The 22,705-nt window shown below is 44.4% G+C and overlaps 1 protein-coding gene across 1 annotated transcript in view; it reads right to left on the reverse strand.

Moving 5' to 3' along the window:
- Window positions 1-22,705, reverse strand: part of aldh1a3 (aldehyde dehydrogenase 1 family, member A3) — a 710,895-nt gene that overhangs the window by 509,623 nt on the left and 178,567 nt on the right. The window contains exons 4-7 of the mRNA XM_041175393.1: window positions 22,064-22,193; window positions 19,693-19,754; window positions 18,257-18,385; window positions 4,478-4,591 (exon numbers count right to left, since the gene is read on the reverse strand). Of these exons, the coding sequence (XP_041031327.1) occupies window positions 4,478-4,591; window positions 18,257-18,385; window positions 19,693-19,754; window positions 22,064-22,193 (435 nt within the window). The remainder of the gene's footprint in view (window positions 1-4,477; window positions 4,592-18,256; window positions 18,386-19,692; window positions 19,755-22,063; window positions 22,194-22,705) is intronic.

Raw genomic sequence — 22,705 nt, forward strand, 5'->3', positions numbered from 1 at the left:
GACAACTGAAGACTTGTCCTCTAGAATTAGCCATTCCCCTAGCCAAGCTGTTCCAGTACAGCCACAGCACTGGCATCTACCTGGCTATGTGAAAAATTGCCCAGATAAACTCTGTACACAAAAAGTAGGACAAGTTCAACCCGGCCAATTACCACCCTTCAGCCTATTCTTGATTATCAGCAAAGTGATTAAAGGGGTCATCAACAGTGCTATCAAGTGGCACTTGCATAGCAATAACCTGCTCACTGATGCCCAGTTTGGGTCCCGCCAGGGTCACTCAGCTCCTGACCTCATTACAGCCTTGGCCCAAACAAGGACAAAAAAGAGCTGAACTCAAGAAGTGAGGTGACAGTGACTGCCCTTGACATCAAGGCAGCATTTGACCAAGTGTGGCATCAAGGAACCCTAGCAAAACTGAAGCCAATGGGAATTGGAGAAAACTCTCAGCTGGCTGGAGTCATACCCCGCACAAAGGGAGATGGTTGTGGTTGTTGGAGGTCAGTCATCTCAGTTCCAGGACATAACTGCAGGAGTTCCTCAAGGTAGTGTCCTAGGCCCAAACATCTTTAGCTGCTTCATCAATGACCTTTCTTCCATCATAAGGTCAGAAGTGGAGATGTTCACTGATGATTGCACAATGTTCAGCATCATTCATGACTCCTCACATACTGAGGTAGTCCATGTCCAAATGCAGCAAGACCTGGACAACATCTAGGTTTGGGCTGACAAGCGGCAAGTAACATTCGTGCCACACGAGTATCAGGCAATGGCCATCCCCAGCAAGAGAGAATATAACCATCTCCTCTTGATATTCAATGCATTATCATCATTGAATCCCCACTGTTAACATCCTGGGGGTTACCATTAAGCAGAAACTGTGCTGGACCAGGTACATAAACACTGTGGCTACTAGAGCAGGTTAGTGGCTGGGAATTCTGCCATGAGTAACTCACCTCCTGACTCCCTAGTGCCCATCCACCATCTACAAAGCATGAGTCAGGGGTGTGATGGCTTATCACGTATGCTAGGCTGAGGGCCCAGAAATTCATTACTCACGTTGAAACAGCTGAACCCCAGAGAAAACTTTGCTTGATTGACAAATCCGGTCTCTGAACTCTGCTGTCAATTTCACAATCTTCAATTTCACTTACTAGTCTGACTGGCATTTTGAACAGTGGCTCCTGGGCCATATAGAAGGGCTTCAGGGGCCACAATCCGGCCTGCTGGCCGTGGGTTGGACACGCCTGCTTTAAAGGGTTTGGGTTATTGACACTTTTATTGCCTTGTAGGGAAATAGCTTCTTTTTAAAAATGGCATAAGGTAATAAATGAAAAAAAACTTTTTTTTATACATCCTACTGCCACTATAGGGTTCATTGGGTCTATGCAGTGTATAGCTGGTCAATGGGCATGGAGGTGCCATAGATTGGCATAGGGGGCAAGAGGGCCATGGTGGGGGGCACAGTGTATGGGGGCTTTTACTGTGGCATGGGGACATGAGGAGGACCTTTGGAACTCGCCTTTTGAAAGGTCCCCTCATGCAGACTAGGGTTCATGACCCCTGAGGTACCGTGTGCCACGGCTCTGAAAACCTGCCCAACTCCATGAAGATTACAGAGGAGGAGGACATATCTCTCTCCGGAATGGAGCTGGCATGTCGGGAATGTCAGGTGTGTTCTCTTAACAGGAACTACCCTGCACCCTTCAAACGCTCTCCCGAAAATCAGACAGCCTGGGAATGGGGTCGTGGATCCCAGGATTGGGACCAGCTGCCATTTTTAAAGGGATCCTGAGTCACCCCAACTCAGCAAAAATTCAGCCCAAAGTCATTCAGGTTGCAGAGCAGAAAAATAATTGTGTAACAGCTGAAGAATTCAGTGTATTGGAGAAGAAGGTTAGAGGTTGTAGGAAGCTCTCTACACCGTTTAAGGATAAATGTGAGAACAGAGGAGAGCCTAGCACGTGGCTGTGGTTGGGAGACAAAATTGTAAAGTAATGAAAATCGCCAGAATGGACTCTCTGCTTCTCGAGAATCGATCTGAATTTTTACCCTAAAATGAGCAAGAAAATTAGGCATTGCAAATTTGAAAGCCAGCCCTGGATGCAGTACCAGGTTTGTGAAGAGAAACGATTTTGTACCGCGACAGAGGACCAAGATTTCATAGCATCTCCCAGCAGAACTTGATGACAGGCTTATTGCATTTCAGCAGTTTATTTTATTTTAAATTCATTTACGGGATGTGGGTGTCACAGGCTGGGCCAGAATTTATTGCCCATCCCTAATTGCCCTTGAGAAGGTGGTGGTGAGCTGCCTTCTTGAACCGCTGCAGTCCCTGTGGTGTAGGTACACCCACAGTGCTGTTAGGGAGGGAGTTCCAGGATTTTGACCCAGTGACACTGAAGGAACAGCGATATATTTCCAAGTCAGGATGGTGAGGGGCTTGGAGGGGAACTTCCAGGTGGTGGTGTTCCCATCTATCTGCTGCCCTTGTCCTTCCAGATGGTAGTGGTCGTGGGTTTGGAAGGTGCTGCCTATGGAGCCTTGGTGAGTTGCTGCAATGCATCTTGTAGATGGAATACACTGCTGCTACTGTGTGTTGGTGGCGGAGGGATTGAATGTTTGTGGATGGAGTGCCAGTCAAGTGGGCTGCTTTGTCCTGGATGGTGTCAAGATTCTTCAGTGTTGTGGGAGCTGCACTCATCCAGGCAAGTGGGGAGTATTCCATCACACTCCTGATTTGGGCTTTGTGGATGGTGGACAGGCTTTGGGGAGTCAGGAGATGAGTTACTCACCACAGGATTCCTAGCCCCTGACCTGTTCTTGTAGCCACAGTATTTATATAGCTAGTCCAGTTTAGCTTCTGGTCAATGATAACCCCCAGGATGTTGATAGTGAGAGTTTCAGTGAGGGTAATGCCATTGAACATCAAGGGCTGATGGTTAGATTCTCTTGTTGGGGATGGTCATTGCCTGGCACTTGTGTGGTGTGAATGTTACTTGCCACTTGTCCAGGTCTTGCTGCATTTGGACATGGACTGCTTCAAGAGAAAATCAGCCATTCCCAAAAGAAGTAGTTATCCATGTTCACAATAAAGGATGGATGGATGAAGGTGGCTTGAAAATACGCTGAGGAAAGTTTAGAGTCTCCGACCAGGAGGACTACATTAAGAAAAATGCCTTCTCATCTGGGAGATGTTCAGATCACACCTTGTCAATAATGCTGTTGCTGAAGCTATATTGCAGAACAGTGATATTGCAGTGATTCCTGGTGCTCTAACCAGCCTTGTTCAACCATTGGATGTCTCTCTAAACATGCCCTTCAAGGGTGGAATGTAAAAAAAGTGGAATGGCTGGGCAATCGGAGAAGAGAAGACATTCACCAAGGGAGGCAGCATATGGGCTCTGACATTAGCAATCCTGTGCAAATGGGCTGTAGAGGCCTGGGCTGAAATCAGAACGGAGATTGTTGTCAAATCAGCATAGAAATGTGGGAGATGGAATGCAGTTGATGGCACAGAAGATGATTATTTGTGGAACGATATGACCGATGATAACATGATTGCTAATGAAGGTGATGCTGATGATCCATATGATGAAGCCATTCAAGAAGCAGATTGAGACGCATTTTTTTGCTCTGAAGACGAGGAGAAGGGTGATTTCTATGGATTTGAATACACGTTCAGTTCATGCTCTGTTGTTAAGTAGTATTCTTTTTGGTACTGTGAGAAAACTGAGTGAAGTTACATAAACTTGTATATGTGCCTTGTTTTTGATTAATTTAAATTTAGTGTACAGAAATTAATGTCTGGCTCCATGGAGGTTATTATTCATTTATAAATAAAAGTTTAATAATAAAAATACTTTTGTCTTCTTTTGGGGGCAGGTTTGGCTGGAACAGTCTCTGACTCACCAGTCTGCAATAGCGAGGCGATGGGAGCAGATGGATTTCACCCTCTCCAAAATGTTACACGTGTAAAAACTGACCCCCTACTTTTGGCCAAAAATTTAGTCTTAGAAACTCAACTTCTACACAGGTGTATATGGTAGTTCAACCTGGGTCTGTGGTCATTTTACGGAGCGAGGGTCTGTCACTCAGGACGATGTTTTTCAAGCCGTGTGAAGGAAGGCAGAAATCTGATTTGTGTTGGATGTAATTTGCCATTGAAATTCCTCAACAGTTTCTGCTGATTTCCTGATTTGAGCTGAACTGGAAGAAATTCCAGGCCTATGTGTCTTGCCCCCCAGTAATGCAATGCCCCCCAGCTAAGTCACCTCTGATCATGCCGCTCTCTACCCATGTGTAACCCCCTCGTCTCACAGATTACACTTACTTGCACCTCTCTCCTCGTTCGACCCAGATATGTGAAGGATAAGATTGAGAAGATGCATGTCTCATCACTTACAGCAGCTTCTTGTAACAGAAAGAAAATCTTTACTATATCTGAACACATTATCAGAATTATGAAGCAATATCATACCTCAGTGGAACCAGTGAATGCAACTTTATCGATGTCCTTGTGATAGGCGATAGCTGCCCCAGCAGTGGGTCCATATCCTGGGACAATATTCACCACACCAGGGGGAAATGGAACCTAAAATTCACAAAATATTCACACTTTAACAGATTGAAATGTCCACCATTTCCAGTCTCGAGTCTGAGACAGAAAATTTCAGAATGATTTGTGTGTGGAGCGCACAAAGAAACTACAAGTATGATCTGATAGCCAGTTTCTGACAGGGGAGTTTTCTCATCAGAAATTTGAGCTCAGACTGGGCATGAGTTTCCAGCCCACATTACAGACAGGAGCTTCTCCATGCTCGACAGAGTTGGAGGATTAGTCCAACCATACCAAACACGTAATAAAATGCCTGTATTCTATGAGAATATACAGTTAGGAGTGTGGTGGAACACTCTCCTCTTGCCTGGAAGGGGGGCAGCCACAACACTCAAGGAGATTGACATCATCTGGGACAGAGCTGTTTGTTTGGTTGGCCTCAGTTCCACTGTACACATTCTCTACCCTCATTGAGCAACAGGTCACCATGGCTGCAGTTTGTACAATTTACAAAGGATGCATTGTGGCAGCTTGCCAAAGTTACTTCAGTTTCATCTCCTTGTGATCTCTATTACTGAGGACAGATACAGTAAGGCTGTGGAAACACCATCCCCTCCAGGTTTTGCTGCAAGTCACACTCCATCAAAATTGGACATTTTCTCCCGTTTCTTCACCATTGTTGGGTCTAAATTCAGGAATTTCCTAACTAACAGCATTGTGGGAGCACCATAAGTACATGGACAACAGTGGTTCAAGAAGACAGCTCACAGGTACTTTCCCAAGGTATATAGGGATGGATAATAAATGCTGGCTTAACCACCAATGTCTGATGTATCCATCATGGCCAGATAATAGAATTGGCAATAATTATGAACATCATTAGAAGATAGAACTATGGAACCATAGATGTTTGCAGCAGAGAGGGAGACCATTCAACCGATTGTGTCTGTGCTAACACTTTGACAGAGTAACCCCATTGTCCCACTTTCTCCTGATAGCTATGCATGTTTCTTGTTCAAATATTTGCCCAATTTTTCCCTAAAAGACACAATGATCTCTACCTAAAACACTCCTTGTGGCAAATTATTCCATGCTCCAACAACTGTCTAAAAATAAATTCTCCTAATCTCTCTCCTCACTACCTGAGTAATCATTTTAAAAAATTGATCCCTCATCACTGACTCCTCTACCAGAGGAAAGAATCTTTCCTTATTTATGCTCTCAATGCTCCATCAAATTTCCTCTTAGTTTCTGCATTAATGGAAATAGTCCCAGTATCTCTAATCTCTCCTATTGTAGTTTCCCACCTCAGCATCATCCTGGTGAATCTACACCGTGCACTCGCTATGGCTTTAATGTCCTTTCTATAATGCAAAAGATATCAAAGCTAAAACTGAGAGTTGTTTTTAAACACATTAAGAGAGAGAGAGAGAAAAAAAAGGACACTGTTGCTCACCTTACTTTGAACATGAACCCAGGAGTAATTGGGAATCACTACTCCAAAATTAACAAGCAAGAAGATCACAGGTTGTCATCAGGATGTGCCTGGGAGCTGGGGTCATCAGTTAGCTGTATGAGGCAGTGTGTCAGTCACCCAGCAATGGGGACGGTGACAACATGGAAACAGGAGCCAATGGGAGTGAGGGGTGTGGGAAATTGAGAGAGACGCGAGCGGTGGCCAACAGTGCTAATATTTTTCAAGTATTAAAAGAAGCTGATATGGTAGATAAATGGGAAACTATTTCCTCTGGTGGGAGAATCAAGAACAAATGGGAACAACCTTTTCCCCTGTTCAGAATGAAATTGAGAAGCACTTTTTCTACTTTAAGGATGGTGAAAATCAGGTACTTTCTCACTCGCCCGACTCTGTGTGCCCCCTCCTCAAACACAAAGAAGGATGCACATCACTGCCAGTCAACTGGAGCTTTCAAAACTGAGATGAATCAATTTCTATTAGTTAAGGGTATTAAGCATTGCGGAACCAAGGTGAGTAAGTGATGTTGAGATACAGATCCGCCGTGATCTAATTGAATAGCAGAACAGGCTCAAGGGGCTGAATGGCCTCCTCCTCATTCTATATCCCTTTTCACTAATCACCCTCTCCTTAAATGGAACCTAGCACAGCCTGGTTAAATGTTTGGCAACATCTCGCAAACTCTGCTTTCATACAGTTCCTTACAACTCCACCAGCAGGTAAAGATCTATCAAGTCACTGAGCCCTTTCCTTCAGTACCTCTCTTACAGGTGAGGGAGTTTTGTTGTGGTTGAGGTCATGAGCTATTGCAGTAAGGAGTACACCACTTCACTGGCTCCCTTGAATAGAGCAGGAAGGCTGGAGATCTTTCTGACAGCACCCTGAGAATTTGGCACTGACACACAGGATCCTTTGTGGCGTGTCATGAGGGAGTGGAAGCTCTTTCAGTTTTGGAAATTCAATGTGTTTTGTTTCCATTCCAACAGGTTTCATAACTCTTCTTCCCTTCGTTGGTCTGAAACCTTGACTTTTCCCCATGCCTGATAAATTTGTTTAACCCCTCCCTGCCCTCCACTATTTACCCTCTACTCAAGGATCTCATTTGAAGGGAAGGTCATCCTTCCAGTATAACCTCCCCTTGTTCCAGAACTCAATCTAATTCTCCATGGGTGTCAGTCTTTTACAGCAACCCTGCAGCCACAGTCTCCTCTCACACTCCCCATTCTCCTCCACACCCAGTGTGGGGCACAACAAACAACCGCAGATTGCCACCCTCAAGGTCTTATATTATCATACTAGTGCATAACTCCTTAAGCTCCCTCATGAAGATCTGATACCTATTTCCATCCATACCATTGGTTTGAATATGTGTTTGATGATGTTCTCCACTTTGCCACCAGGGACACAACACATCATTTAGTACTGGCAGGACAAACTGAAAACAGGATGAAATATAAACTGATTATAGAATCTGCCTATACTCCAAAGCTCCCCGCTGGCAATCCCTTGCTCCATGGTCTGCTCAAAACCACTCACCATCAGGTCTCTGTCATTCTCCACCCCATTGTCCCCTCTTATGCTTACTTACCCCTCTCGGTCTTCAGTGTTCCAGTGGCCGGAGTCTGGGACCAACTCTCCGGTGACCATATTCTGGTGAGGATGATCCCTAAACACTTCCCCTGTTTGCTGTTATGGACGATAAACAATTGCTCCTTGGACATAGAGAGCTCTTCTGCAGGGACTTAGTTTTCTGATACTTAGTTTAAACATGGTGCCCCTGAAAACACAGAGACTCCACACTGGCCCCAATATCACACACCAAGAGGCTTCTCTATACCTCCTGTCACTTCACAGTATTGATACTAAATACATCAACATGCCAATGTTGAACTCTTCTGCTATCTATTGACCTCAAGGCTATGAAGAGATTTGAAAACAAGGATGGGAGGTTTAAAATCAACCTACTTAACTGAGAGTCTTGTAGGTCAGAGAGCACAAGGGTGATGGGTGAATGGCACTTGATGAGAGTTAGGATATGGGGGACAGAATTCTGGGGATAGATCAGTTTGTGGAGAGTAGAGTGTGAAAGGCTCATCAGGAGCCTGGTGCGGAGGTAAAGGCATGCATGAGGGTTTCATCAGCAGATGAGTTGAGAGGCAGAATTGGCAATATTACAAGGTGAAAATAGTTACCATGATGGTTGGAATGTGTGTTCAGAATCAAAAAGTCTGCCTCTCAACTCATCTGCTGTTGAAACCCTCATGCATGCCTTTACCACCGGACAAGGCTCCTGACTAGCCTTTCACACTCTATCCTCCACAAACTGATCTATCCCCAGAATTCTGTCCCCCATATTCTAACTCTCATCGAGTGCCATTCAAGCTTTCACAGCAAGGGCTCCATCAGAGAAGTGTGAGGACTACAGATGGCACAGGGTCCACTTCATGTGTTGAATAGCCTACCAGAGTACATGAGGCACAGATCCCTGTACTGGTCATCAGGGCTGATTGTCTAACATCCAGCATTGGATGAACAGAAATTTCACCCAATTAAATATTGGATAGACCAAAGCCATTGTCTTCAGTCCTCATTATGGTCTCCACTCCCTGGCCACCAACTCCATCCCTCTCCCTAGCAACTGTTGGAGGCTGAACCAGATTTTTTGCAACCGAGCTATGATTCTGAGCACACATTCCAACCATCATGGCAACTATTTTCACCTTGTAATATTGCCAACTCTGCCTCTCAACTCATCTGCTGATGAAACCCTCATGCATGCCTTTACCTCCGGACCAGGCTCCTGACTAGCCTTTCACACTCTATCCTCCACAAACTGATGTATCCCCAGAATTCTGTCCCCCATATCCTAACTCTCATCGAATGCCATTCACCCATCACCCTTGTGCTCTCTGACCTACAAGACTCTCAGTTAACTTGCTTGATTTTAAACCTCCCATCCTTGTTTTCAAATCTCTTCATGGCCTCCCACCTCCCTATCCTTCTAATCTTCTCTAGCCATCCAGCTCTTCAAGATGTCTGCACTCTTCCAATTCTGGTCTCTTGCCCTTCCCCATTTTAATTGCTCCATCACTGGTGGCTGAGCTATCAGCTGCACAGGCTGGAGTTCCCTCCCTACACTTTTCTGCCACTCTTACATCCTCTAAAACACTCATAAAACCTATCTTTTTGTCTTATATAGCTCAGTGTCAAATTTTATTTGATAACCCCTCTGTGAAACACCTTGGGACATTTTACTACATTAAAGGTGCTATATAAATGCAAGTTATTGTTGGTGTTGTTCAATGCTGGAGGCTCAATACTGGGGCTCCTGCACTGAGATTTGGTGGAATTGTGGCAGTAAAATGAAGGGTAATTTGAACATGAGATCTATTGTCACCTCACTGCCCAATCCCCACTTCCCTGCCCACCTGTGTGACTGCTGCTTCCTAGGTCACCATCAGGAGGGTGCAGGCAGGTCCTGGAAAGGGGCAGTAATGGTCAGGTAGAGCCCCCATGGAGTGAAGCATCTTCCCTCATCTAGACTTCCCTGGAGGTCTCAGTCTCCAGCCTGATTGTTGGGTGGATGCCCCATGGGTGGTGCACCCAGTATGGTACTGCACCCATTGTGGTGCAGCCAGTTTGGCACTGCACCCATTGGTGGTGCACCCAGTATGGTACTGCACCCATTGGTGGCGCACCCAGTTTGGTACTGCACCCATTGGTGGTGCACCCAGTTTGGTACTGCACCCATTGGTGGTGCACCCAGTATGGTACTGCACCCATTGGTGGTGCACCCAGTATGGTATTGCACCCATTGGTGGTGCACCCAGTATGGTATTGCACCCATTGGTGGTGCACCCAGTTTGGTACTGCACCCATTGTGATGCAGCCAGTTTGGTATTGCACCCATTGGTGGTGCACCCAGTTTGGTACTGCACCCATTGTGATGCAGCCAGTTTGGTATTGCACCCATTGGTGGTGCACCCAGTATGGTACTGCACCCATTGGTGGTGCACCCAGTATGGTATTGCACCCATTGGTGGTGCACCCAGTATGGTACTGCACCCATTGGTGGTGCACCCAGTTTAGTACTGCACCCATTGGTGGTGCACCCAGTTTGGTACTGCACCCATTGGTGGTGCACCCAGTTTGGTACTGCACCCATTGGTGCATGTATCAGGAATTGGGCACAAGTGGAATGTGTGTTCAGATTGGGTGCAGTACCAAACTGGCTTCACCACAATGGGTGCAGTACCAAACTGGGTGCACCACCAATGGCTGCAGTACCAAACTGGCTGCACCACAATGGGTGCAGTACCATACTGGGTGCACCACCCATGGGGCACCCACCCAACAATCAGGCTGGAGACTGAGACCTCCAGGGAAGTCTAGATGAGGGAAGATGCCTCACTGCATGAGGGCTCTACCTGACCATTACTGCCCCTTTCCAGGACCTGCCTTGAAGAGCTGGATGGCTGGAGAAGATTAGAAGGATAGGGAGGTGGGAGGCCATGAAGAGATTTGAAAACAAGGATGGGAGGTTTAAAATCAATGGATTAGGAACCCTGTGAGTTCCATGGACCTAGATACTTACAAGTGTTAAATACATTCCCAGTGTGTGATCTTCCATGTTGTGAATGAGGGCTGGTGCAAACCTCCATTATCACTGTCTGTAAACCCGGCTTCAACCAAATTACAAAAACATTCCTTTTCTTCCGGTGCTGGACACAGGAATTTGCTGAGATGCTTAGGAAGAGGCCAGCAGTGTTTTATTAATCTCATGTCTCAGCTCAAAGATAGTTTCTTGCATTTGTTGGGGGAATTCTGCCTTTTATTTACTTTATAAATTGAAAAAAATCCTTAGTAATACCCAATCAGGGACATTAAAGGTGACATCATGAACCAGGTCAGGTACAGGTAGAGTGTCAAACGAATGAACCTGTTGTGGTGAAACATTCCCAAGCATGTTGTAGCTAATACCTCCTACAATGACACAAGCAAGGTGCCAGCCATTACTTAGCTGGTAACACTTTCACCCCTGAGTGTCATGGCTGTGGAGTCAAGTCTCACTCAAGAGGCTTGAGTCTCGTTTGACCCTCCAGTGCAGTATTGAGGGAGTGCTGTCTTTCAGATGAGGTGTTAAACTGAGCCCCCATCTGCCATCTCAGTTGGATGTAGAAGATCCCATGGAATTATTTGAAAAGAGAGGAATTCTTCCCAGAGTCCTGGCCAATATTTATCCCAAAACCAATATTGCAAGAACAGGTAACCTGATCTTATCAGGTTGCTGTTAGTGGGAGCTTGCTGTGTACAAACTGACTGCTGCCTTTTGCACATTCAATCTGTGGCTACATTTCACAAATACTTAATTTGCTTGAAAATGCTTTGAGATGCTGTCCATTCTTGAAAGGTGCTATATAAAGGCAGGATCCTGTTTTTTCCAGTTCTCTTGCTGTAGATATTGCATTATATGTAAACAATGTTAATGGCATCCAAGCCATTTGGTGAAGTTAAAACCAAGGAACAGAGTTTTTCTTTACTAAGAAAGTTTATTGACTTTGTTCAGTCTCATAACTCTCCCCTCACACACTTATTGTCCCAGCTGTCCCCTATTTATTTGCTGTTTGAAATGAAACAAATGATCAATAAAATAAATTAATGGATAGGGTGACAGCTCCTGGTGAGGCACTGTAACTAAAATAAAATGTCAAAGAAAGCTCACCAAATCAAACCAAAATTGTTCCCTATTTATATGTGCTGCAAGTACTTAAATAAACAATGTCCTTCAGCTGTGTATCTTAGCAATAGCATTAACAGATTCCCCTTTCTTTCTTCAAACATTTCCCACATTTTGCATAACCCATTATAAAACAAGACGTCCCTTTTCTAGGACATCAAATAATTTCTCCAAGCAAGCATTTTATCTTAGAGATCTGTTTTCTCTCCCACATTTCTTTAATGCTAGCAAGATCAACCTGTAACCTTTTCTCAGTCACATTCTTTGTTGAATGTACATTCTCCCATAGAGAATGACTATTCGCATAACATTCAATAGGCAAACTTTTCTCAGAATGTCCCTTGTGTAGGATTTCCCTCAAAAGGTTTGATAAGTAAAATTCCACATCTTTCACTTCTACTAGAGCCAGTGTTTCTGCAGCTAAGGCGCTTTTAACTACACTTTTTATTTTCTTCACTTCTCAGGCCGATGGACAACATATGTTATTCTTTCCCACCAAGAATATGATAAGTTCTGCTGTGCTAGACTTTAAATCTGGAAAATTGGTGTGTGGAGCATCGCTAAAAATGACTAAGTTAATGTCTTCTGGATCACCCAAGGCTGGAATCTGAGTGCACATTTCTCTGCATTTAATTTCTTTAATGTTTTATTTACTCTCAGGTCTTATTCAACTGTATCATGTTTCATCATAGTACTCAGCTCCAATACAACTGGCATCAGGTCTAGTCTGAGTGCACAACCAGTTCAACCATCCAATCAAACTTCTTCCTAGGATGCTTTTGTGAGAACCTGGCTCGATGTACTGGGATACATCTAAATAAGACTGATGATTTAAGGTCACTCCTGACTTATTCTGCTTATTTTTTAACCTTTATATATTTAAAGGCCCCTGAAGCCTGACTTGCAACCTTTAATTCTTTCTTCATTTTATCTCAAAATTGCTCAAATTCTGTGGAACCCCCCCCACAGAAAATCATCAACATACATCATAAAGATGTCTGCTAGTTTCTCCTTGTGTTATCAATAGAACATTGTTGGGTCTGTCTTTAGCTGAATACAAGCCAATTACAACAGGACAGACCAAACTGAGAAATACCACATCCTTGATGCATCATTCAATCCATTAACACACTGGTTTAATTTCCACAGTTTCCCTTCTATATCACCAGCTTCTTTAGGTTGTTTCCACAACTCTTCCCTTTGAAATTTCTTACCCTTCACAAATGCAGCTTTTACATCAATCAATTTACCTTCCCAGTGCCACTAAAACCTTGATCATAAGGGCTTCTACTTCTAGTGGCATTCCTGGCCTGTTCTATGGTCCTTGTTCTTGTTAAACTATGTCATCTACTTGTCCTCCTATCTCTTTCTGGGCTCCTGCTACACAATCTCTCCCTCCCACCATCAGATTCTCTTTTGCAAGTCCTTTCCTGGGGCCGTGAACACTTCCCAGGCCTACCTTTAGAACTCACACTGCATTTTATGGCTTTCCACACCTCTACTTCATTTTGCCAATCCATGGATCTTACCTCCTGTCCCTCATCTTGCACATTCAACCAATGTTTGTATTTGCCGGTCGCTCTTTCTGCTTTCCCTATAAAGGTGGCATCCTTCCATACACTGGCTCCTACTGCCATACATGTTACTCTAGTGCCAACTGTGGATAGTTGTCCTTTGGGATAAATATCCTTATCCTGCGCTTCAGTGTCACTTTGTTCACATTCAATCAGCCCTTTACCAGCCGTAATCTGCTTCTCATAATTGTTCAACATAACAAATGCCTATGTGAAGTATATGGTTCCTCTTTACTTTCTAAGCCCTGTGCAGATTCTGTAAATTTATAATCAGTGCCAATTAGCCTCGAGGAATGTGCCCTAACAGTTTGATTGGCATGTTGCCCCTTACCCAGGCCTTTTTCCTCTTTCAGCTCCTCTCTTTTGTAATTAAAATTTATTTCTGGTGACCTTCTGCGGTGCTGTAAGGCTTGCTGAATTTCCTCTGAAACCTCAGCCTTGATAAATGCCTTTCTCCCTGCACACAGGTTATTCAAGTACTCAAAAAAATTCATCAAATTGCAATCACTTCCAAGGCCTGGGGAGCAGGTCATCCCACATTACTGAAGCCAATTTTGGATTTCGCCCATAAACTAATTGATAGGGACTGTAGACCCCAATCACTTGGAAGTGGGTTCTTCACCTGGACTGGCCACGCCAGGACACATGTCAGTTTACAGCTCGGTTGGTCAGCTAAGATTCTGTGAAGCATCTCATCAATTACTGCTTGATTTCTTTCACAAACAATATTACTGCCTCACCTCTCACTCTCTCTCACACATCCTCACATCCCCATATGGCCTTATCCCCTCTGCTGATCTCACCTTCATTCCATCCATGTCTCCACTAACTACCCACAAATGCCAGCCATCCATCTCATCGGCTCTGCCATGCGCATTGTTCACACCCTCTCCATTGGTCTTTGTGCAGGACAAGCTTGTGCCCAACAAAAAGGATAGGTCTCAGGTGGTGTGCCAGAACTCAAGGTCCTCAGTGACTTCGAGAACAGCTATTCCGCTGGCCGGAAATGAAGTTGACTGTTCCTGAGGTGACTGTGAGGTTGGCAGCAAGCACCCACATGAGGGTCCTGCACCAACTCATCCTTCTGTCAGTGCTACTGGGAATGCAGTGCTCTGTGTGTTGTTCAGCTGCCGTGTACTAGTAATCTCCACTTTCTCTCCTAGGTACACCTGCCACATGCCCAACACCCTCAGGCAAACAGGACCATGTCTCTAACCCCGAGAGCACCTTGCGTGAGGAACCTGAGGACAGCATCTTAGAAGACTCATCACAGTGCTCACCCACACCCTCCACCGTTGTAGAGACATGTATCCCGGTGGGACCTATATCCAGAGCAGGCTCAGGATCACAATCTGGTGAGCACATCACACAATCTTGTCCAAAACAGCTGGAGACAGGAACATCGGAAGTCGCTGGCAGTCGGAGGATTGCTGGAAGCCAGGAATCTGCTGAATCCAAGTCAGATGACGAGCTTCCAGACTTGGTCCTAAATCAGTTGCTGGAGCTTGAGTGACAAGTACGAGAACAACAGGAAGGGATGTAAACTGCACTCCTCGGATTGCAACGAAGGATGGGGCAGTCGGTCCACGTTCAGTCCAAGGTGATTTCACCATCGTGCAAACACACTGAGGTCAACACTGGCAGGATGACAGCTGCCATGGAGGCCTCAGTCCAGGACACTGGTCCTGCTCTGCTGTGTGAGCTGGGCTCCATCACTGATGCCATTATTGGCCTCCAACAATGTCAACGTTAGAGGGGTGTGGGGCAGCTCGAACACTGCTCCTTCTCCTCAAGGAGTCAGCCAAGAACCCTTGAACACCCACAGGGAGGGGACCAGCAGCTGAATACCCCGGGCCATCCACCCAGGTGACTCCATGAGTGTCCCACTGATCCAACTCCCCTCTCCCCGTGACCCCATCAGCTCCAGCTCCACAGGCCAAGGACCGTGCACCTGCCTCACAGCAGGACCCCGAAAGCAGGCCAGGGCCCCCCTGGCCTTGACCCTCCAGAGGACACCCGTCAAGGTTATCACAGACAGGGCTTGGCAGTCAGCAGGCTGTCTCCACCTCCGCTGTGCATGTCAGAGGAGTACAAAGATGTAACAGTAGGGTGAGGAGAGCTACAAAATATTAGGAGCACAATGGTGGCATGGGTGTTCACAACATGTATAAAATGTGCACAGCTGTATAAAGTGTATGACCCATTCCACATCTCATGGCTTTGACTCCTTTTTATTAAGAGCTGTGTTGCAGTCAATGGGGTGACAGATTATGGTCACTCCCCCCCACTTATTACAGATGTGGCTATCAGGGGCATGTTGTATATGTCATCCGCTTACATTTCACCGCAGTGTCTGGCCGTTATCATATCAATTCCAACATCAGTGATGTCTCGTCCGTAATGTTATCTGTGCTTGTGGAAGGCACATTGTCCACATGATTTGCAGGGTCATCTCATTTTCATTCTTGGCTGGATGACATTGAGGCAGAGGTGTTCTCCCATGTCATTTGTGTGATTGAAAGGTAAAGGTGTAGTGTAGAAGGACAGATGTGTGAACACCTGGAGAAGGGTGATATATCCTGGGATTCCATGTACTCTTATCTACAGGGCTTCCATTCAATGGGGCCATAGTGTAAGGAACTGGGTGCTCCTGTCTGGCAGCCACACTTGCGACTTTCTGATGGTACATCTAATATACTGAACGGTAAGTGTGAGCACCTTGTCATCTTTAGTCTATGAGACTCTTGTCCTCTCAGCCAAACTAGTGTCCTGGAGCCTGAACCCACAGGCCTCGGCGTCTCTAACTATGTAGTTGTCTGTGTTATGGCTACATGGCTCTCGTTTCAATGTACGGACACAACGCTGGGAATCCCCCCACCCGACCACTGTCCGGGATCACAAACACTCATTCCAAATGGTCACATGTGGTGGACCATGGAGCCATTGAGCATGATCAGGAACCTCCAATCATAGCTCAGGCAGTGTTGATGGAAGAAATGGGGTATAAGCAATAAAGTACTGAAGCTTAAATGTGATTCTATATTGGAAACTACACTTGATCCTGAGGGCTTCACGGTGTCAGAGATTTTTCAATTCACCAGAGCCAGCGCTGCCCATGAGGGCACAGTGTCTGTGTTAAAGAGGAGGCAGGTTAATGGCTGGCATGAAACTGTTTGAATGTTGTTGTCCTCAGGTGGTCCACATCCATTGTAAGGTGAGGAAAAATGCTGGTCTCCATCCCTGAGACAGAGAGCTGGATGTCAATGGGATTGAGAAGGAGGTGACGGGGGAGACTGACCCATCTGTACATGGACTGAGACCTATCCAACCTCCTCAGCTACCTTGGCCCGAGTCACCCACCAGTTGTACCGTCGAAGTGTCTCAGAATGCGCTGTCATGTTGCTGAAAGTGGATCATCTTAAGGGGCCTAGTCCCATTGAAGGCTTCTGCCTACCAGCCCACTCACAATAGTGGATCAGCTCCTGCATCATGTAAGCTGCCATTGTAATTGGGATGCTGCAGAGATGCATGAAGAGTCAGAACCCTCGGACCTTTGATGGCAACACACCCTCCTCCAGACTGCGCCTCATCCCAGCGAGGAAGCAGGTTCCCACAGATTCATCAACCTTCGAAGGATCATGCTCAGGAAAGCCGGATGTGGAACTATTAATTCTCACTTTGAAGGGCATAGTTGAAAAGATAAGAATGGCAAAGCTCCTGTTCATGTTGGGCCTTTACATAAGTCACTTGTCCAAGCGGAAGCTCGCTCCATCTCATCATCCTCCTCCTGGAATCTTGTGGCTATGAAGTCCTCCTGTTCACACCTTCCGCATCTGGCCTGTGCCACTACTGCAACATGCCTCAGGAGATTGTCTAGGTGCCCAATTGCATTTAACTTCATCATCGCTCTGGCAAAATGCCTCACTGTGAGCAAGGGGTTAAACCCAGGCAATCGATTACTGCCACTTTGCATTAGTGTTGCATGAATGCACATCATTCCTTCACTTTGGTGATTCCTGCAATGTCATTGAGAGGCCACTAACATCTCTCAGCCGTGCCTATCTGTGCGTGTGGAAATGCACCGTTCAGTTGGCTGGCCCATCCCCCAGTGCAGATCCTGTCATGGCTGGACCAGAAAATCCCAGCCAATGAGCCAATCCATGTTCAATACTTTAGCACAAATCCAACAATTTGAAAGCAAGCACTAAATTTGGGATCTCCAAAAAGAATTCCTGCAATTTTATATAGTTAAATTCCATGATATATTCTTCTATGGAATAACTGTCCATCCTGCTAAATTTATCAGGGTCTGACTATGCCTCATATGCTTTTAACAAATCATCTTTCTGATAAATTTTGTCCATAAACTTTAAGAGATCATCCAAATCTTCCTCAATGCCCAATGATGAGCCTCTAACTTTGAAAACTGATCCTATTTTTGCTGGGAACCAAAGGTGTGAGAACCATCCCTTGCTTTTTCTATGGGAAGGACGTTATCCATGTCAACATATACACTTCATTCTTCCATTGGCCAGAGGCTCAGCTTCGTGGAGCAAAGGTGGGAAATCATACCCTGATACTTTACACTTGGTTTCAGCTGTTCTTTTCCAAAATAACTCCAATTACAAACTTCTGTCTGAAAATAAGTGTTAATTTCCAATCTTCACTATTAGGCCCCCATTCTCTGCTACAAATCTGATTGGAATTCAAGCATGTTGGTGAGGTCAAAACCAAGACACAGCGCTTTTCTTTACTGAGAGAGTTTTTTGACTTTGTTCAGTTTCAGAGCTCCCTCTTCACACCCAGTGTCCCAGCTGTCCCCTATTTATATGCTTCAAGTACTTAATTAAACAATGTCCTTCACTTGTGTATCTTAGCAATATAATTAACAATAACCATTAACAAACAATACTGACCTCTTTGATTAAGGCTCCCATGTAAAGTGCAGTGAGGGGTGCCTGTTCTGCTGGTTTAATCACCACTGTGTTCCCACAGCAAAGAGCTGGTGCCACTTTCCAAATGAACATCAACAGGGGGAAATTCCACTGGGGAAAGAGGCAAATGTGTTGATCAGATTAAATGTTGAATTGCAGAGGCTGTTGAGATTTGAAATGAGTGAGTGAGACAGTCTGAGGCAGAAGGAAAAGAACTGGTCGTGTAAAAGTGGGTAAGAGGAGAGTGATATTCGGGAGGGGATTGTTAATATAAATGGAACTCAGGAAATAGAAAATAACCAAGAATATTTCTCCTGGTTTGGTCACACATCTCCTGAATACTCTAAGCTATTTGTCTCACAGATCCTCCTATTATTTTTCTGAAACAAATATCAGAGAGCAGCTTTCTATTGGAAGTTGGATTGAAGCCAACAGTCACTGTGAGATCAGAATGTGACAGCGTGACATGGCTCAGATCTAACAACTTCAGCCTCAAGGTTGGCAAAACAAAGACTCCTTTTCAGTTATGTTAATTTATGATTCATGCTTACATTTATGAAAGGATGTTGAACTCTGCTATTCTATCACCAGCATGGAGGGTGATGCAATTTGCGCAAAGCACGACAAAATGGACATCTCATTAAAATTATTCTGTTAAAAAGTATTCTTACCTGGAGACAAATAGTGAAGATCAAAGTGTTAGACTAATTGACGGAACAGTGATTCACACTGTGAGGAAACCTGTGACTGGGGGCTGAGTTTCCAAACTGCTCCCATTTAGATAAGAGGGAATTATAATAGATTTGTTGCTAAGTGAAGTTTTTGTTGGATTCACTCCGGGTTTTAACAGTAAGAATGTTCTGAACCAGTACAAAGATATACGTTGAGTATCAGGGTGGAGGAGGGTGAAGTTTGGGCAGGGCTCAGTTGCTCCAGGTCTCTTTTCCTTTTTGTCCATAGTCAAGACGTCCAACAGAAAGGGAATAGTTGCCCATCTCCTTGGTCCTGACTTTGTTGAAAAGTGCAGACTGAATGCTGTGTTGTGCCCCTGCTAGAGAGCTCAGCAGTTCCATCTGTCCTGTTATTAATTCCTGTGCTGTATCTACCATCAGATATGGGAGGTAACTAATTGAAATGGAATAGATCTCAGAATGGCTGGAATGTATCTCCAGAGACATTAAAAGAATGTAAAAAATTACCAGCTTCTGGAATCCTGTTTGACTTAAATGTTCAGAACCAAGGAATATTTTTCCAACAGTAGTTTATAGAGTACATTTGGAACACTCTCTTATTCTAAATATTCTGGCTTATAAAAATTTACTTCAGTTCAGTTATTATTCATTTATTTAAGCATTTTAATCATTGCAAAAATAAAGATAAAGGTCTTATATCCCTAAATAAGTTTCATTTCAACTCACTGGTGTAATCTGTCCACAGACACCAACCGGCTCATGTCTTGTAAACATCACAAAATCTCCATCTGCCAATAGAAAAGAGAAACATTAACAGCTGTTTAGTTTAGTTCAATAATATTAATATTTATTCTGTACAATCACGGTGATATGTATAATATCTAGAATTGTACGTCTTAATAAACTTTTGAATGTTCCTCATAAAACTATGGCATTTTCTAACAACAGGTATTTGGGAATAAGTCATAGGGAATTATATTTAACCCACCTAGTCACAATGTAAGGTGGCATTAAAACATCAGTTTCTAAATTAAATACCTCAGAGAAATCTTTCTGAGGGTATGAGTGGGATCATTGGGTGAGTCTTCCTCAACACTAAGATAGCAAACACTCTGCCCCAGTTCTGGATGTCCATGTGTGAGATGCACCCATTGTAAACCTTGCCTACATATTACTGCAAGAGACATTTGTCAATGTAATGTGCGCCCTGAGGATTTGTCAGGGTCAGAATTAAATACAAGCTCCTCGTTCCTCGCTGCTGGTGAATAAAGACTTCTAAACTTTCCAGACTTTTTCCAAAACTTCAGTCCCCCACCCTGAAGCCAGCCTGTGACTTGCCAGTGAAACAGGATTTTTGCCCATCAGAAGGCAGGTGGTTGCTCTGGGTCAGCTCAGTTACATGGTTATTGGTGTAAATCCTATGTAAATTGCTGAGATATTACAACGTCCAGCACAGATGTGGACAGGCAGGTATGGGAGAAGCAGGACTTGTCTCACTCACTTGCCAGAGAATAAGCAAACAAAGAAGTTTTATTGCTTAAAGTAAACAACAAAAATACCTACCTACGGTTAATAAAACTGGTAAGAAGTAGGGGTGCCAGTATACTTAGAAATATTTTCAGCTGCCATTTTGCCTTCTCAGTGTCCCAGTAATTGGCTATTAAAACAAATAGGAGCAAACGTTTGAGTGGAGTAGCCACTCTCTCTGCCCAAAGCTGGTATGGTGAGGCTCGAACCAATTTGTAGCCACCATTGTGGCCTTGGCTTCAGCTGTGTTTGTTGAGCTTGTAGTATTGCAATGGATGTTGAGGTGGATGCTCAGCCACAATACTCAGCGATCTACAACTTCCACGAGGCATCAGTATCTGAGGAGATGGGAGGAGAGTGTGATTGAGAGCATGACTGGGAGTGGGAGAGGGGTGCAGATGGTGTGGAGATAGGAGTGGGGTCTGGGCGTGGGGGTGTAATTGGGAAGGTGGCAGTGAGGGGGATGGAATAATGAATTTGCTACACCTTGTGAACAGGTCAGTCTTTCATGTGCATTAAAGAAAGAGTCAACATTTCTGAATGGGACAAACAAAAACTACTCATCCTAGTTACAGTCCCGTAAGAAAACAATTTTACTCAGAATCCAGAGCAGAGTTCCATATATTCCCCAACTGTGGGCAATGTTTATTCTTCATTAGGTGAAGATTCATGGATGCTGCTTGTGGGATCTTACAGCATTCTATATCGATACTTTTTAAAAAATGTATTCCTTCATGGGGTGTGCTCACCGCTGGCCCATCCCTAAATGCCCTTGAACTGAGTGCTGTGCCACACCATTTCAGAGGCCAGTTAAGATTCAGCCACATTGCTGTGGGTCTGGAGTCACGTGTAGACCAGACCGGGTAAGGATGGCAGATTTCCTTCCCTAAAGGACAATAGTGAACTGTTTCAAAGGGAGTTGGGATTGAGCATGTGTTAGCACTGAAGGGATTGTGACTGTATTTCTTGTGCTGGTGAATTCACACATTGTTCCTTAAAAAAAACAATTACAAATCCAACCTCTCATCAAGCCCTCTGGTTCTTAAAATAAGCATCTCACTTCTTGCATCCATCACCTACTGTTGACCATGCCCCCTGCTCCCAGCAGCCTCACTCAAATCACCCCCTGTCTATCTGTGAATAGTGTCTGCAGTTTTAGAATATTTATTTTATATGTCAGTCATGCTCAGTGGGAGCACGTTCTCTCAGCTCTGAATCAAAAGGAAGCAGATTTGACTCCCACTCCAGGAGCTCAGCACATAAACTATGCTGACATTCCCAGGGCAACACTGAGAGAATGCTGCACTATTGGAATTGCTGTTCTTCAGAGGAGATGTTAAACCTCTCAGGTGAACATAAAAGACCCCAGTCACTATTCGACGATGAGCAGGGGGTTACCCCTAATGTCCTGGACAAAATTCATCCCTCAACCAAGATCAGTAAATTGAATGATGTGGTCAATGATTGATGTTTGTGGATCTTTCTGTCTGCAATTTGGCTATGGGACAGTTAACAGATTTTACTTCTTTAAACAGTAGAATTCTTTAATAATGGTGTATGACCAACTTACCCACTGGTATACTTTTCCCATGGATTTTATCTGCCCAGCCAGCATAGTAACGTAGCGTTCTTATACAGCCCTCTAAGTCAACGGCAAAGGATTGCAGAAAGGGTTTGCCTGTGTCCATAGTTTCCAGCGTCTGACAATTTCAAATAATAGTGGATTTAGAACACATTGGGTTAGAAATTGATTAGCTTCTAAAAACAGGTGTGGAGATTGTAGTGTATTGAAAATTGTATTGTGCATTTTGTCCACTTAATGCTACCATAACACATGTGTCATTAGAGGGAGTCTCGAAGGAAATAAGAGATCCTTGTTTTAATAGCACGTGCAGTTCTGATTCCAAATGTTTCTTACTGAATATCTTACTGAAACCGTTCCTAAGAATTTCACAATGGGAATGAGGATGGTGAGAAATAGGAAATGGTATTTTGAGGTATGAAACCTTTGGAAGGTGTTTATTTACTTTCTGCAGACAGCATTTTCAATTGGATAGAGGCTGTGTTAGACATACACAGAACATACTCCAGCTTGGGATTAGTACCAGGAAAACCTGAACAGTGTATACACTCACACTCACACATACACACACATACACACACATTGCTCTCGCCAAATAACCATCCAATCAAATAAAATCTTGGATCATTG

Source organism: Carcharodon carcharias, chromosome 26, assembly GCF_017639515.1.
Source record: "Carcharodon carcharias isolate sCarCar2 chromosome 26, sCarCar2.pri, whole genome shotgun sequence".
Lineage (NCBI taxonomy): Eukaryota > Metazoa > Chordata > Chondrichthyes > Lamniformes > Lamnidae > Carcharodon > Carcharodon carcharias.